The 16171-nt window shown below is 35.5% G+C and overlaps 1 protein-coding gene across 1 annotated transcript; it reads right to left on the bottom strand.

Annotated features, from left to right (window-relative positions):
- Positions 1 to 3072: 3072 nt before the first annotated feature.
- LOC109171334 (GDSL esterase/lipase At1g28580-like) lies at positions 3073 to 7548 on the bottom strand. Its single transcript, XM_019320417.1, has 5 exons — positions 7267 to 7548; positions 6946 to 7161; positions 4141 to 4292; positions 3777 to 4053; positions 3073 to 3494 (listed from the first exon to the last, which is right to left on the bottom strand). The coding sequence occupies exons 1-5, from the start codon at positions 7523 to 7525 to the stop codon at positions 3253 to 3255; spliced, it is 1146 nt and encodes a 381-aa protein (XP_019175962.1). The 5' UTR covers positions 7526 to 7548; the 3' UTR covers positions 3073 to 3252.
- Between the last annotated feature and the right edge of the window lie 8623 nt (positions 7549 to 16171).

Raw genomic sequence — 16171 nt, 5'->3', positions numbered from 1 at the left:
TAAATGTTTCATAATTTACATATTTAATGTTCACAATTTTCTAAAAGGTAAATTATGAATATTTAATATGTAAACTGTGTAATTTGAACCCAGGTCTACCTTGCAAGATGGACCATGGTCTATGGTATAACCCTTGCCTTTTGGTTCACCTCCGAGCAGCGGCAACAACATCGGTCTCAACTGCGGCTTCCTCACCGACCACGACTCAACCAGCGCTACTTGTGGAGGCTCCGGTAGCCGCGCCGACTGGTGGTGCGTCGCAGGTTCACCCAGCGCTGCAGCCCACTGGTTCGGAGTCGTCTATGTCCGCCGTGCCCACTCGACGATCCTCGACGCCTGACTTGCCGGTGCCTATGGTTGCTGCAGCTTCTCTGCCGGCTGAGGATCATTCGCAACGAGAGGCTCCGGTGGAGGTCGCAGCTACTAAGGCGGCAGTGTCAATTGCTGGTTCTGTAGGTTCTATGGCAATGTCCTCGATCGATCAACAGGTGGGGGTTGTCCCGGTGCGGAGGTCTACTCATCCACGACGACTGAATCCCAGGTATTATGGAGATAAGTTCGTCAATCTCACAACTTCACATCCTGTTGCTTCTTCCCTAGAACCGCGAACTGGCAACTATGCTTTGAAGGATGATTTATGGCGGGCTGCTATGACGGATGAGTTTACTGCGTTAGTGAGGAACTGCACTTAGGAGTTAGTGCCCCGGGCCAATAACAATGACGTCGGCTGCAAGTGGGTGTTCCGGGTGAAGCGCAAGGCCGATGGCTCTGTGGACAGGTTCAAAGCCTGGCTGGCTTCCAAGGGCTTTCTACAAGAACCAGGGTGTGACTACTTTGAGACTTTTAGTCCGGTAGTTAAGCCGGTTACTGTTCGTGTCATTTTGAGTATAGCTTTGTCACAGGGCTGGGCGTTACGACAGCTGGATTTCAACAATGCCTTCTTAAATGGCACACTCTATGAAGAAGTCTACATGCAACAACCGGCGGGTTTTTTTTTTGATGAAAAGCGATCGGATTATGTTTGTCGATTAAAGAAGGCAATTTATGGTTTAAAACAGGCCCCGAGGGCTTGGTATATTGAACTATTTGATTTTTAGTTTATGTGGGTTTTAAGAAAATCTGTAGCAGACACTTCCTTGTTTGTTTATTGCTCCAGTAGTGTCACTCTGTACTTTCTGGTCTATGTCGATGACATAATTGTAACAGGAAATAATGAAGCATTCATCGCGGCCTTTATCCGGCGGCTTGTAGACCGCTTCTCATTGAAGGATTTGGGACCTTTACACCATTTTTTAGGTGTTGAGGTGGTGTCTACTGCTTCTGGCATGTTTTTGTCACAAAGCCAGTATGTGGTCAATATTCTGGAGCAGTTTACTATGACGGGGGCGAAGCCGGTGTCTACTCCAATGTGTTCGTCAGCTGATTTACATACAAATGTCACGCCGTTTGACTCCACTACCTACCGCCGGGCAATTGATCGTTTGCAGTACCTAGCAATTACAAGGCCGGATATTTCCTTTACAGTGAATCACTTGGCTCAATTTATGGCGTCTCCGACTGAGGGTCACTGGCAAGCTGTGAAGCGGGTTCTGCGATATCTGAAAGGTACTCTGCACTTTGGTCTATATTTCAGGCATGGTTGTCCACTCACTTTTGTTTCTTAATCGGACTCTAACTGAGGTAGTGTTCGTGATGGGGGTCGTTCTACCACGGCCTATTGTGTGTTCTTTAGCTCGAATCTCATTTCCTTGAAGTCTACGAAACAGCTTTCACTTTCACGTTTCTCCACGGAGGCCGAGTTCCGGGCACTTGTCAATTTTGCTGTTGAAGTTATGTGGCTTCAGAGTTTGTTGCGTGAGCTTGGGGTTGGCCAGCAATCTACACCGCTGTTAATCACTGACAACCTGAGTGCTTCATATGTGTGCAAAAATCTGGTCTTTCACTCACGGATGAAGCACTTGGCACTTGACTACTTTTTTGTGCGTGAACAGGTTACTTCGGGCTTCCTGCGCATTCGTTATGTTCGTTCCACTGAGCAGGTGGCTAATCTTCTAACTAAACCTCTTAGTTTGCGTTTGTTCGCGGCGTTCCGGTCCAAGCTTGGGCTAACTGATAGAGCCTCAATCTTGGAGAGGCGTGTTAAGATTTAGTCTAGGCCTCTTATTTTTTCCTGGTTTATGTTTATTTGTTTTTCCTAGTCTTAATGTTCAAGTGTAACTGTTCATTTCTTCTTGGCTCTGTATGAGTATTTAAACTCTTCTGGTTACAGTCAATAAATTACTGAAACTCACTTTCACACAGCTCCAACCTTAATGCTTCATTTTGTAATTATAAATTGTCTATGTTTCTGTCACCAAATAAGGAGGAGATTTGGGGATTTTGATTTTTATCGTGTATAGAGAGGAGACCAATGAGGTATTATACACAGAACATGTTAAAATACTGTTTTACCCTTCCATTTAACGTCCACTTAACCAGCTTGTGACGGAAGGATTAACATTGAAAATATTTTGATAGTCAAGTGTCTAAATTGTCCAAATTAAAAGTCAAGAATCAATTGTGAAAAATCACGATAGTTATAAGACCGATGTTGGAATTAACTCATTCAAGAAAATAGAAAAAATTGCTTGATGAAAGCTAAGGGCATATGACACAATGACAAAGGGCGAAGATTTCTAACTTTGCTTCACACTATGCATGCAGCAACAACAATGACAATGGGGCGATTGGTAAATATAGTTGTTAACTGATTGGCCTGAATCAGTGAGTTTGAGTAGTAGTTGATAGCATTAGCTTATTGTAAAAAGATGTTTGGTAAATTAATTGTCAACTAATAGCTGATTATATACAAAAATGACTTTATCAAAAAATTGATCGAAAAAGTTGATTTGAACAGCTTTTTGAATTTTAGTAGTTTGCACAATAATCTGTTACATACAAAAAGTTCATTAATCAAAACACTCATTTTGAATATTTGACAAAGTCAAACAGTTAATAGTGGTCAAATAAGCTTAATTAATTGACAAGCTAACTATGTTACCATGTTCACATCAACTACACCAAATGCAACGATTTACAACAATCACAAGTACATTTGTAATTATAGCAAACCATTTAAATTAGAAGAGTATGATAATACAGCTCATCATGAGATAATAATACCGTACCAAATCCAACATTATATGTTCATTCTTGCCATTATATTACCCATAATCTACCATCCATGAATCAACTGAAGTGCCCTTACAGACATCATATGTTCATTCTTAAATGATCCGATGATGTTTGAGCACCTCTTGAGCCTTTAAGAATGCAGAATTCATAAACATGAGGTGAAGTATATGGCCCATGCAGTAGCCCCTGCGCTATAGCTTCATATGCTGCTTCTGTTAAGTGGATGCCATCCCAGTTTACAAATGATGATGGCTCATCACATACCGTTGGATTTGGAAACATACATTGTCCACAACATGCTGATAGTGTATTATTAAACCCTATGATATCATTAGGATAACAAAATTAAACTTCAGAATACACTACTGGAAATTATGTAATTTCCGACCACTTGAAAGTGATCTTAAATCAAGTTGAAAGCAAAAAGTGGTCGGAAATAGCAACAAAGATTTTTCTGGATACCAAAAGTGGTCGGAACAAGGCTTTCGACTTGATTTAAGATCACTTTCAAGTGGTCAGAAATTCCATAATTTTCAGCAGTGATATAAGAGGTTTGAAAAGAAGCAAAAGTTAAAAATGGGAGCTGGGGATTAATTACTTACCATAATTGCTTGGAGAAGTATATAAGTCCATGGCTGCATTGTAGTAGTCCGCATAAATTATGGTGGTATTATGATGAAGCTCTCGGAGGCGACTCAACTCGAGTTTAAGTTGCTCATTATGGTACATGGAGAACTCGTTTAACCAATTTATGCAACCGGTTGTAGAGTTGTATTCGCTCTGCTTCGAACTCTTAAAGTAGAACAAGTAAACTGGTGAACATCCAATAGGTAAATTTCCGGGAACAACCACGCTTCGAGCTCCAAATTCAATTAGTTTCTGCGAAAATTAATTAAATTATAAGTTCTAATCCCTAAATAATTTTGTGTTTTTTTTTTGGTAATGTAATAGGATGAATATCCCTACCGTAATAGCTGAACTAATGGTGGAAATAACTTCGGGAACAAAAGATGATGAGATCTCTTCTCTAGGAATGCCTTGAAGGAATGCATAGTTGTAGTCATTGCCCCCAATCTCTCCCATCATTACAAGAGAGCTTTGCAATTTTTCTTTGCAGTCTGTTTATAATCAACAGTGAAATATTCCGTGAAGAACACATACACTAATGCCATAAGTCATTGAAATTTTTGCAATGGGAGAGGTAACCACAATTCATCTAAATTATCTTTCGAGTAATTCTTTTTTGAAAACCCTCTTTCGAGTAATTCAATTGCTCTTTCAAATGAAAAACTTAATTGTAATGAAAAAAATACGAAGTTATTTGAAACTAGATTTTTCTTTTCTTTTCATTTTAACGTACAAGTAATGCTTGTGAAACATGACAATAATATTGAATGGTACAATTGTGTATATGTTTTGGATCGAGTCGGTTTGGATATGAATAATATTAATGGATGACAATTTTGTATAATAATATCGGCTACCTAAGCCCTAATAGAATGAGTTTGGATAGTTGATAGTCGAGTTTGAAATGAATTCAAGTAGTTGTGAAATTCTCGCGTATGTTTGATACTCAATCGTGCGTGTACAAGCACGTGCTTGCATTAAATAAGTCTCGAGATGATTTAGAGTACTGTATGGGTAGTGTCAAACAGGTTTGAAATGGGTACATGTAATATTCATTTATCGTATTAATAATAGTGGTGATGCTAAGATAAGTAGATATGATAATTATACAGTAGTAGGTGGTGGTAGATGTATATTGGTTGGTGGTTGAGTAGATAGATATATAAGTAAAGTTTATATGTAATGATAATAGTGATTATAAATTCTTCCAAATAATAGTGATTATAAATGAAGATATGTATGGTTATGTATTTGGAAAAATATTGAAAAAAAAAATGTTTTCCAAATCCTTTGTTAAATTAGAAAAAAATGGAAAAATGGGTTTTCAAATGAAAAAATGGGGGTTCTATTTGCAAGGTGGACCTTGATTATAAACGGCGTATAAATTGTGTATTTTTAGTACTGAAATTGTGTCAAAACACATTACAACTTAGAAGAGAATTTGGTATTTGAAAGGAACTTATGAATAGGTAATCAATTACATATATGTTAACATTGTGTGTTCATAGTATACAAATTATGAATTTTACAAAGTAAATTGTGAACATTTGAACTCGTGTTCACAGAATAATTTACGGTTATTTACCTTGTTTGGTAAATGACGAATCCGCTATTTTTGACCAAAAAAAAAAAAAACATGTTTGGTAACTCAGCAATTTGGAGCAACGTTTTGCTCCAAACTGCCGAAACCACAAACACTTCCAAAAGTAGCATTTAGGGTTGGCATTTTGGAAAAAGAATTTCCGGACATTTTAGAAAAAGAATTTTCTTTTCTCAAAATGTCTTCCTTCAATTTCTCAAAATGTTTCGGCAGTTTTGCTCCAAACTGCCGAAACCACAAACACTTCCAAAAGTAGCATTTAGGGTTGGCATTTTAGAAAAAGAATTTCCGGACATTTTAGAAAAAGAATTTTCTTTTCTCAAAATGTCTTCCTTCAATTTTTTTTTTTTAAAGTAGATATCGAGATGAAGGAGGCTCCTTTAATAAAGGACCCTAAGTTCCTTTACCCTTCTCACATCGGATGTGCAAGGGGTGAAAAAGCAGGCTTTTAGCTCCCCTTTTATAGAGGAGTTCAAGACTCCCTTTTCATTAATTTTTTGATGTGGGATCATTTTTTAAATTATTATTATTATTATTATTATTGTTGTTGTTGTTGTTGTTGTTGTTGTTATTGTTGTTGTTGTTGTTGTTGTTGGTGGTGGTGGTGGTGGTGTTGGTGTTGTTATTGTTATTGTTATTGTTATTTGTTTTTATTTTTATTTTATTACTATTGCATAATAACAATAATTATTAAGAATATCATTTTATGTTTTTTTTTTAAATTAACTGCTAACATTAATCAATTAATTTTATCAAATATCTTTTCACAAGCCGTTAAAACAATCTAAATCTGGTAACACAATCCGCTAACTGCTGATTGCTAAACATGACATTTGTTTTCTAATTTTTTTCAATTTTCATTCTCTGTTTTCTAACTTTTCTTTTCATTCTTTGTTTCTTGAATTGTTTAGAAACTTCTACTAACAATCATTTTTCTACATTTAGTTTTTTAAACTAACGTTATAAAATTAACTAAGTCCAATATAATGTCGAATGATATATAGACCTTATATTTAAAATATTTTTGAATATATTTGGTTTAAATAGAATAAATATAATTTGTACTTTTAAGTCTAATATGTGTAATATATTTACATTTGATATCAGAAAAAAATTTATATTCACATATAACATAACTAAAAATATATTTGAACCAATAACTTATTATGTTCATCTAAAATTTAATTTAAATAATTTAATATTTTTTAGCTAATATTTAAAATATTTTTAGATATATCCATTTGAGTGACACGTATATATAATTTTTACTTTAAAGTCTAACATATGTGATAATAACTAAAATTTTTAAAATAAAAAATAAAACTTTTTATTTTTTTAAAAATTCCAATTTTACCCTTGTACGTTGATAAGATAACAAATGTACCCTTGTTTAAAAATAAATAAAGTAGTAGTTTTTTTTAAAAAAAAAAAAAAAAAACTAAATAAAGCAGTAGTTAATTAGCTAAAGTTTAGTCTATTATTGAAAGAGAATTGAAGTAAATATCAACACTGTTGTGGGAAGAAAGAAGTTAAGAAGAGGTGACCTGCAGAATGAATGTTGGTGCAGAAAGATTCGTGGAACCAATCCAATTGTGTTCCCAAAGAGGTGTTTGTCATAGCATTATAAATTCCCCTTTCATGGAAGAAGGAGATATTAAGCGCAGTAGCTCCAGCGACGGCGAAGTTCACCCCTTTCTGGAAATCACTTTCTTCTTCTGCCGATAAATATGGCCGCAAAAACGGAAGCCCCAAGCTCTGAGCTGCAAGCAATCACAACAAATATTATCAGCATCATATCCCAGACACTCAGTTTGACGTACAGTCAACACTAACGTGAATGAATGAAGAAATATGGTAATAAATACCGATAAAGTCAAGGATGAGTCGGCCGTCGGAGAAGCGGCCGGTGGGGCGGTGAAAGAAGGTTTCTCCGTAGGGAAGAACCGCCGCAATGTTATAGGGATTCCACATGCGAATGAGGTTTCCGGTGTCGGCGAGGGAATCTCCGAAACTAATGATTGATTCGTAGCATCGAGTGGCATCCCCACATGGCGCAAACACTAGAAATACAAGAATGCATATAGCTGCAGATTTTTGTAGCGAGAGGAAACTGGGAAAAGCCATGAATGAATTATATTCTCCCAACTTCTGAAGCCCATTCCGTGGATTTATGGGAAGAAGTCAAGAAACAATAAAAACAAAAAAATTATACTCCGTAACTCTAATTTTTTATCAATTTTTTTTTTTAAAAAAAAAAAACCTAACCCCCCCCCCCAACCCCCCGGGGGTTAGCCTATATGAATTTCAATACAAAGATTAAACATCAAGTCCTTTTGACTTCACTTTGCAACCGTTCTTCACGAGATTCAACCCCCACATCTCATTGTAATACTCATTTTCCAATCTTTATTCTTCTTCCAAAAGGACAATTTGAACAACTCTATGATGACTACGTTGGTCTTAAGAGATATTGAGGCTCTGTTTGACAAACTTAGGGTCCGTTTGGAAAGCAGGAAAATGATTTCTGGAAAATGAGTCATTTTTCAGAAAATATTTTCTTTTCCGGTGTTTGGCTACACAACAGAAAACTGTCTTGGTGTGTTTGGTTCATTTTCCAGAAAATGGATAGGAAAATGACAAAATCCAAAAAAAATATCACAAATTATTATTATTATTATTATTATTATTATTATTATTATTATTATTATTTAACATAGCACTATACATAAATAAGCCACAAAAAAATAGGCAAACATAGCATATTAGATTTCCGGCGGTGAAATAGTATTTAGGCAAACATAGCAGATTCAACATTAAATAGGTAAACATAGCAGATTTCCGGTGGTGAAATCAGAATTCGGACAAACATAGCAGATTCGGACAAACGGTGGACAAAGCAGCGGCGACCTGGGTTTCTTCCTCCCTCCCCTTCAGCAGCGACGGACATATCGACGGCGGCGACGTTCTCTGGTGTTGAGGCGGCGGCGACGGGAAGATCGACGGCGGTGACAAGCAGATCGACGACGGCGACGAGATGAACCTCTAGTAGTGGTAATCGTCTCCGGCGATGGTCCCTGATGTTGATGCAGTGGGATGAACCAAAGAATGCAAAGAATGGAAAATGACTTCCCAAAAAAAAAGGGGAAGTCATTTTCCATAAAGTTGGCCTCATTTTCCATTGACTTCTCTTCATTTTCCTTTGACCACTCATTTTCCAACCTAGCCAAACACCAAAAACCCGGAAAATGATTTCCAGAAATCATTTTCCGGGTTTCCAAACACACCCTTAGCTGAAAAGGAGCTAAAAGCTGAAAAGTTATAAGTTCGGAGCTGAAAACTGAAGAGCTGTTAAGCTAGCTGTTATGATTGAAAGTGTTTGGTAAAATTAACTTTTTGATAAGTTGATAAATGTAAAAAGACTAAAAAGGACACTTTCATAAAATTTAAATTAGTTTGTTTACATATTAAAATTTAACATTTTGTCTTTAAAAAAAATAACATTTTGAAATAAAACTATTAGCATAATCATGATCTAGCTAGCATCTCATAATGAAGTAGCAATATTGTTGCAAATCTCATAATAATAATAATAATAATAATAATAATAATAATAATAATAATAATAATAATAATAATAATAATAATAATAACAACAACAATAACAACAACAATAACAATAGTAGTAGTAGTAGCAGCAGCAGCAGCAACAGTAGTAGTAGTAGTAATAATAATAATAATTGAGGTGAAAAGTTGTGGATAAAGGAGAATAGAAAAGGGTTTTAATTGGAAAGGGTAAATTATGTCATTTCTTTAAAAGAATAAAGATAAAGATGGAAAAAAAGTTAGGAAGCTAGGAGTTTATTTTGAAACGCTACTGTTCCAAAATAAGCTCGTATTTTAAGCTAGGAGCTTATTTTGGGAACATTCTTAAAATAAGTTATAAGTTCTACCAAACAGAGCCTGAAATTGATGTTATTAATGCCAGGTGATCGATCAGTGAACCAAATGAATCGAGGTGGTGATCGATCAGTGAACCAAATGAATCAAGGTGCTTTCTCTGAACCAAATGAATCAAGGTGCTTTCTCTTTTCGGACTAGTTCGCTCCTGGTCCGAGAGAAATCGTCACTTGTGAGAATCAAATCCAGATTATCCCAAAATTCTTCCTCTCTCACGAAGAGAACTCATTTACCATCTAAACTACCACCGCGGGTTGGGTGATTTAATTCTTGTGGTTTTATTCATCGTGCATTACTATAAATATGATACATCCTTGCCATTTCTATATCATCAAACAAAAAGATTTCCTTCTATTTCTTTCCTCTTTTATATACTAGTATTTTACCCGTGCGTTTCACAAAATGGATTTGTTATAATATTTTAAGAATATTTAGATTGATATACAATTATAACAACGAATATTATGTTGTGCAATTGATGAAATGAGTTGGATAGATTATATTTTCTAATGTTATCCTTGCTTAATTTCAATTTATACAATTAAAATTTATAAACTTAGGGTCCGTTTGGAAAGCAGGAAAATGACTTCTGGACTCATTTTCCATAAAACATTTTCCTTTCCAGTGTTTGGTTGCATTATTTTGAAAAACTTGGTGTGTTTAGTTTATTTTTTGGAAAAATGAGTAGAATTATATGTTTAAACATTTTGGCGGAAAATGACTTCCCCCAAATTTTGGCGGAAGTCAGATCATTTTCCGCCAAAATGGTTTCATTTCCTTGACTGGATTTTCCTATTGCATCCAAACACTAAAAACTCGGAAAACATTTTTCAGAAGTCATTTTCCGGGTTTCCGAACGGACCCATAGTTGACAAATGGGTTTAACATTTCTCATCCGGACGACTTAAACAGTGCAAATGCCCAATGATTTGTCTCAACATTTTCATGAATATATTATTAATACTATTGAACACTATGAACTGTTCAATGGTTATTGTATTAAACACCATGAGCTGTTCTTATAAATGCATAACATTAACTCCACAAATTAAGCTAAACAAGTATCTCAAATGATACACTTCAAAAACTTAATTATTATATTAACTTCCACGATGTCGGCTCCCTGTGACTGGGTTAGGATTCGGTGTGACGGCGGCCGCGTTGTTGAACTTCGCTTGCCGCGGCTTCAGCTTCGAAGACGCCCATAACATAATGCTCGCGCTGACAAATAGGGCAATTGGAGTTGGATTTAAGCCATGGATCAATGCACCCCATAACAGAATGCTCGCCGTCCACTGCTCCATCTCCCTTCTGGTACTTGAAGATGGCGATGGACTTTATCTGGGCTTCACCGAGCGCATTTTTGCCGCCGGCATTGCAGGGCTAATCCCTCTGTCGACTTCTTCTTCTTCAGGCTTCACCAAATCGCCGCTTCATCCAGCAATTCAGGACTCCACGCTCCAGTGAGCATAGTAGACGACAAGCAGAAGGAACAAATAAGAAAACAAAGAAGGAAGAAGAATAAATGACTTGAAATGACCTATTTGTCCTCATAATTAAATAATTATAAATGTGTTAGATATAATATGTGGCTCAAATTGTGTGGCTCAAAATCATGAAGACCACTCACCATGAAACTAGCATCCATGTTTCACATCTTCACCTAATTTCTTGGGTCTTCTTACAATCACCACATTTGTCTCTAGTTTGAAATGTATAAATAGGCTAGAATTCCTTTGTAATCAGGCATCAATTTTAACTCATTCAATTCTTTATCTTCTCTCACGTAGAGTATATATTTAATATATATATTTTCTTTGTATTCTCTATTTAGAGATTAATATATATATTTTATAATCTCCCAAATTAGCAATTGCCTGATTCTGTCATTTATATTATTTTCCCTATTATTTAACTTCTATAATTCTCAATTTTCGATTCTTCGCTTCCGCATTATTCCGCTATATTCCTAACAAGTGGTATCAGAGCCAAGTTTAATTGAGAGTTATTTTCAAAGATGTCAACTGTTACCAAGTTCGATATCGAGAAGTTCGACGGGAAAATTAGCTTTTCTATCTGGAAGGTTCAGATGGAAGCCGTTCTAACCCAGAACGGTTTGAAGAAAGCGCTAGCTGGGAAGAAGAAGAAACCGGCTACAATGACAGATGTAGATTGGGAAGATCTGGATGATAAGGCACGTTCAACCATTCTTTTGTGCCTGTCTAAAGAGGTTCTACGTGAGGTGTTAAGTGAGACGACTGCGTCAGATTTATGGTCCAAGCTGGATACGCTTTACATGGCCAAAACTCTGGCGAACACGCTACGCCTGAAGGAGCGTCTGTACACAATCCGTATGACGGAAGGTACTTCTATTAAATCTCACTTGGATGAATTCAATTCTATTTTATTGGACTTGGAAAATATTGATGTTATAATTGAAGATGAGGATCGCGCTGTTTTATTGCTTGTCTCTCTCCCTAGATCATACACGCATTTCAAAGAAATTATGCTGTATGGTAATAGTAGTGATACCCTTACTTTCGACAGTGTTAAGTCAAACCTATTGTCCAAAGAAAAGTTTGACTTTGAAATTAAGTTTGAGGACAAAGGTGAAGGCTTGACTGTAAGGGGTCGTTCACTTGAATCAGGGAGTAGCAATAAAAATTCTAGATCCAAGTCCAAAGGACATAAGTCCAACAAATCCTGTAAGTACTGCAAGAAGCATGGTCATGATGTGACTGAATGCTTCAAGTTGAAAAACAAGCAAGAGAGAGAAAAGAAGTCCGCTGAAGCTAGTGTTGTTGAAACTTGAAAGTGATTCAGAAGACGATGTTTTGTTATCTGTTAGCTCTGGTTGCAAACGGAGCGAAACCGAGTGGATTCTGAACTCTGGTTGTACATTCCACATGTGTCCTCACAAAGACTGGTTCGTCTCTCTGGAACCGGTTGATGGTGGAGTTGTCTTGATGGGTGATGATACCCAAATCCCAATGCAAGGTTAGTGGAATTGGAAGTGTGCAGATTAAAACTCATGATAGCGTTATCAGGACTCTTATCAATGTGCGGTATATTCTTGATTTGAAACGCAATCTGATATCGTTGGGCACCTTGGAATCTCTGGGGTACAAGTACATAGCTGAAGGTGGAGTTTTGAAGGTCATAAAAGGCTCTGTTGTTCTCATGAAAGCTTCTCGTTCTGGAAGCGTGTACGTCTTGCATGGCAGTACTGTGACGGGTTCAGTAGCGGTATCCTCATCGATGTCTGATGCGGATCTCACTCAATTATGGCATATGCGTCTGGGGCATATGAGTGAGAAAGACATGCATCTCCTGAGCAAAAAAGGCCTCCTTGGTGGTTCAGGTACGGGTAAATTACAATTTTGTGAGCATTGTATTTTTGGGAAACAAAAGAGGGTTAGTTTCTCTACTGCTACACACCGTACCAAAGATGTATTGGAATATATACATTCCGATTTATGGGGACCGACTAAATTCCAGTCTATGGGAGGCTGTAGATATTTTATGTCTATTATTGATGACTTTTCTCGTAAAGTCTGGGTCTATTTCCTGAAACATAAAAATCAAGCATTTTCTATTTTCAAGAAATGGAAAATACTTGTTGAGACTCAGACAGGTAAAAAAGTCAAGAAGCTCAGGACAGACAATGGCTTGGAGTTCTGTGAGTCAGATTTCAATGACTTTTGTGCGACAAATGGAATTGCCAGGCACAAGACCTTGCCTGGTACACCCCAGCAGAATGGTGTTGCCGAACGTTTGAACAGGACTCTATTGGAAAGAGCTCGTTGTATGCTCTCTAATGCTGGGTTATGGAAACGGCGTGATTTTTGGGCCGAGGCCGTTTCTACTGCTTGCTATTTGGTAAATAGATCTCCACATTCATCCCTTGATTTCAAAATTCCAGAGGAAGTTTGGTCAGGTAATCCTGTTGACTACTCTATCTTAAGAGTTTTTGGATGTCCTGCTTATGCTCATTCCAGTACGGGTAAATTGAACCCGAGAGCTGTCAAATGCATTTTCCTTGGTTATGCCTCTGAGTCAAAAGGGTATCGTCTATGGTCTCCTGATTCTCGGAAAATCATTCTGAGTCGAGATATCACTTTTGATGAAAATGCACTACGTTCTTCTGGAAAAGTTCCCAGTACAGATGAGACGCAAAGTACTGGTGAGAAGGTGGAGTTTGAGTTCAGGCCTATTGATAGTGTTACTACTGCTGATGGTAATACTAAAGATGATCCATCTACTAGCACCGCACCTCTCGTCGAGCCACAACGAGAGTATTCCATTGCTATGGATCGTCCTAGGAGGACAATTAAAAAACCTGCTAGGTATGCTAGTGATGATGAAACCAACTTGGTTGCTTATGCTCTTTCAGTCGCACAGGAGGTTGATGATGATCCATCCTGCTATTATGAGGCTCTTCCTGTTGCTAAGTTCAAGTAGTGCTTGAGTTTAGTCGGCTGTTCCAATTGTTAATTCTCACAATGAATTTGATCCAAGGTGGAGATTGTTAGATATAATATGTGGCTCAAATTGTGTGGCTCAAAATCATGAAGACCACTCACCATGAAACTAGCATTCATGTTTCACATCTTCACCTAATTTCTTGGGTCTTCTTACAATCACCACATTTGTCTCTAGTTTGAAATGTATAAATAGGCTAGAATTCCTTTGTAATCAGGCATCAATTTTAATTCATTCAATTCTTTATCTTCTCTCACGTAGAGTATATATTTAATATATATATATTTTCTTTGTATTCTCTATTTAGAGATTAATATATATATTTTATAATCTCCCAAATTAGCAATTGCCTTATTCTGTCATTTATATTATTTTCCCTATTATTTAACTTCTATAATTCTCAATTTTCGATTCTTCGCTTCCGCATTATTCCGCTATATTCCTAACAAAATAGTTTACAATTTTCCGGCAACATCTGGCCGGGAGGACCATATGCCTTAAATATTTGCATAATTACGAGATTAAATTGTTAATTTCTAAAGTCAAGTACTAAAATTAACAAGACCTCTAAAGTGTAATTTTCTGTTATTTAAAACAATCGTACCTGTACATTATATTGAAGTGCTTAAAACATGCGAGGTATATACGATTTGATTTTTCATGAGCTGGTCTCAAATTTCTTCGGCACTCGATCATTTGCATACTTTAGAAATATTAATTCATCAATAGCTTTGAACAATATATATTTGGTAATGATATTTAAAATCTTTCTCTTCCAATCATCTAGAGTTCATACCAATCTAAGGTTTTGGGATGTATGCAAGTGTGACATTGACTTTCAAGATCTCTATAGGTCCATGAGCTATGAGCTATGAGCTCCAGCATCTCACCATGTAAGGCTGATAAATATGCATGTGTATGTATACACCATTCATCAAATTTATCTAAAGAATATAGCAAATTTTGAGCAAGAGTCATATCTTTCATCATTTCTAATATCGTTTTGAAAAAAATATTTAAAAACAATAGGTCTTGATTCTCTTGAAAGTATAAGATATGTCTATTACTGAAGAAAAGTTGAGTCAAATTAGACCATCTTTTTTAGACCGCTTGATAGTCCTAATTAAATGATGGTAAAAATCTAATAAGAGAGGGTGAATAGACTTCTACAGATTATTTTTTATTTTTTATTTTTGAAAGACTATATATTATCAGCACCCAAAAAAAAAATTGTAGTAAGTAAAGTTAAATTTTCAACCCTCCCCTTAAACATATTTTGACTACTTACATATATAGTCCAAGAAAATTTGTTCTAAAAAAAAAAAAAAAACCCTAAATTGCACAACAGAAAATAAATGTTTTCAAGATATATAGCTTAAAAGCATATATATATATATATATATATATATATATATATATATATATATATATAGTAAAGAAACGATATGGTAGAGATAATACGGACTGCATTTTTTTTTTGTGTCTCTTCTCTAAGACTCTAAGCATTCCTTCTAATAATAATATTTCATCAACTCATTTTGTTTGTCATGTTTATTATTTATTGGTTAAATTAACTATTTCAATTTTCTTTAGTAATTTTTAATTATTTTTAAAATTAATTTTTTGTGATTAATAGTACTTTTAAGTTTTAATGTACTTTCTAAATATATAAATTTTACATATTAATATTAAACTTGATATTATGAAAAATTAAATTAAAAATAACACCAATCAAACCTCGGCTCATTAATTAATTAATTATACAAACAAAATGGAACAGAGGAAATAATAATTTATTATTATTATTTTATTTTTATTGTTATTATTAATAATCAAAGCCTACACATTTAGCTAGCTTTCAGCATATACTTCAAATCTCAATTTAAAATATTCTTGTTGGGCGGTGGCTTGAAGAGTCGAATCCAACATCCAATTATCGAAACATGACGCTAACTGTTACATAAATATACAAAAAAAATAAAATTACATATTTATTACTCCGTACTAGTTAGAGACCCAATTTTTAATTTTTTAGGTTTAGTGACCTAATTGAATTATTGTGTGTAGTTGGATGGCCTATTTGACCCTTATTCCTTTTTTCTTATACCTAAAATCGAAGGTCTTTTTCTTCCCAAGCTCTGAAATCTCAATTTCATCCACTTTCAAGCTGCGAAATTCAAAGGTAAGTTGTTTCTCTATTTTATATGTTTAAATAAATAATCAATATTATCTATTTTATATCAAGAAAAAAGTAACTTTGAGGATATTGATTATCAAGAAAAAAGTAATCAATATTCTTCATGAAGTTAGCAAACACATCTTCCAAGTTAC

Source organism: Ipomoea nil, unplaced genomic scaffold (assembly GCF_001879475.1).
Source record: "Ipomoea nil cultivar Tokyo-kokei standard unplaced genomic scaffold, Asagao_1.1 scaffold0317, whole genome shotgun sequence".
Taxonomy (NCBI): domain Eukaryota; kingdom Viridiplantae; phylum Streptophyta; class Magnoliopsida; order Solanales; family Convolvulaceae; genus Ipomoea; species Ipomoea nil.
The sequence above is the reverse complement of the archived record's forward strand: the minus strand, read 5'-3'. Positions and strand labels throughout refer to the sequence as shown.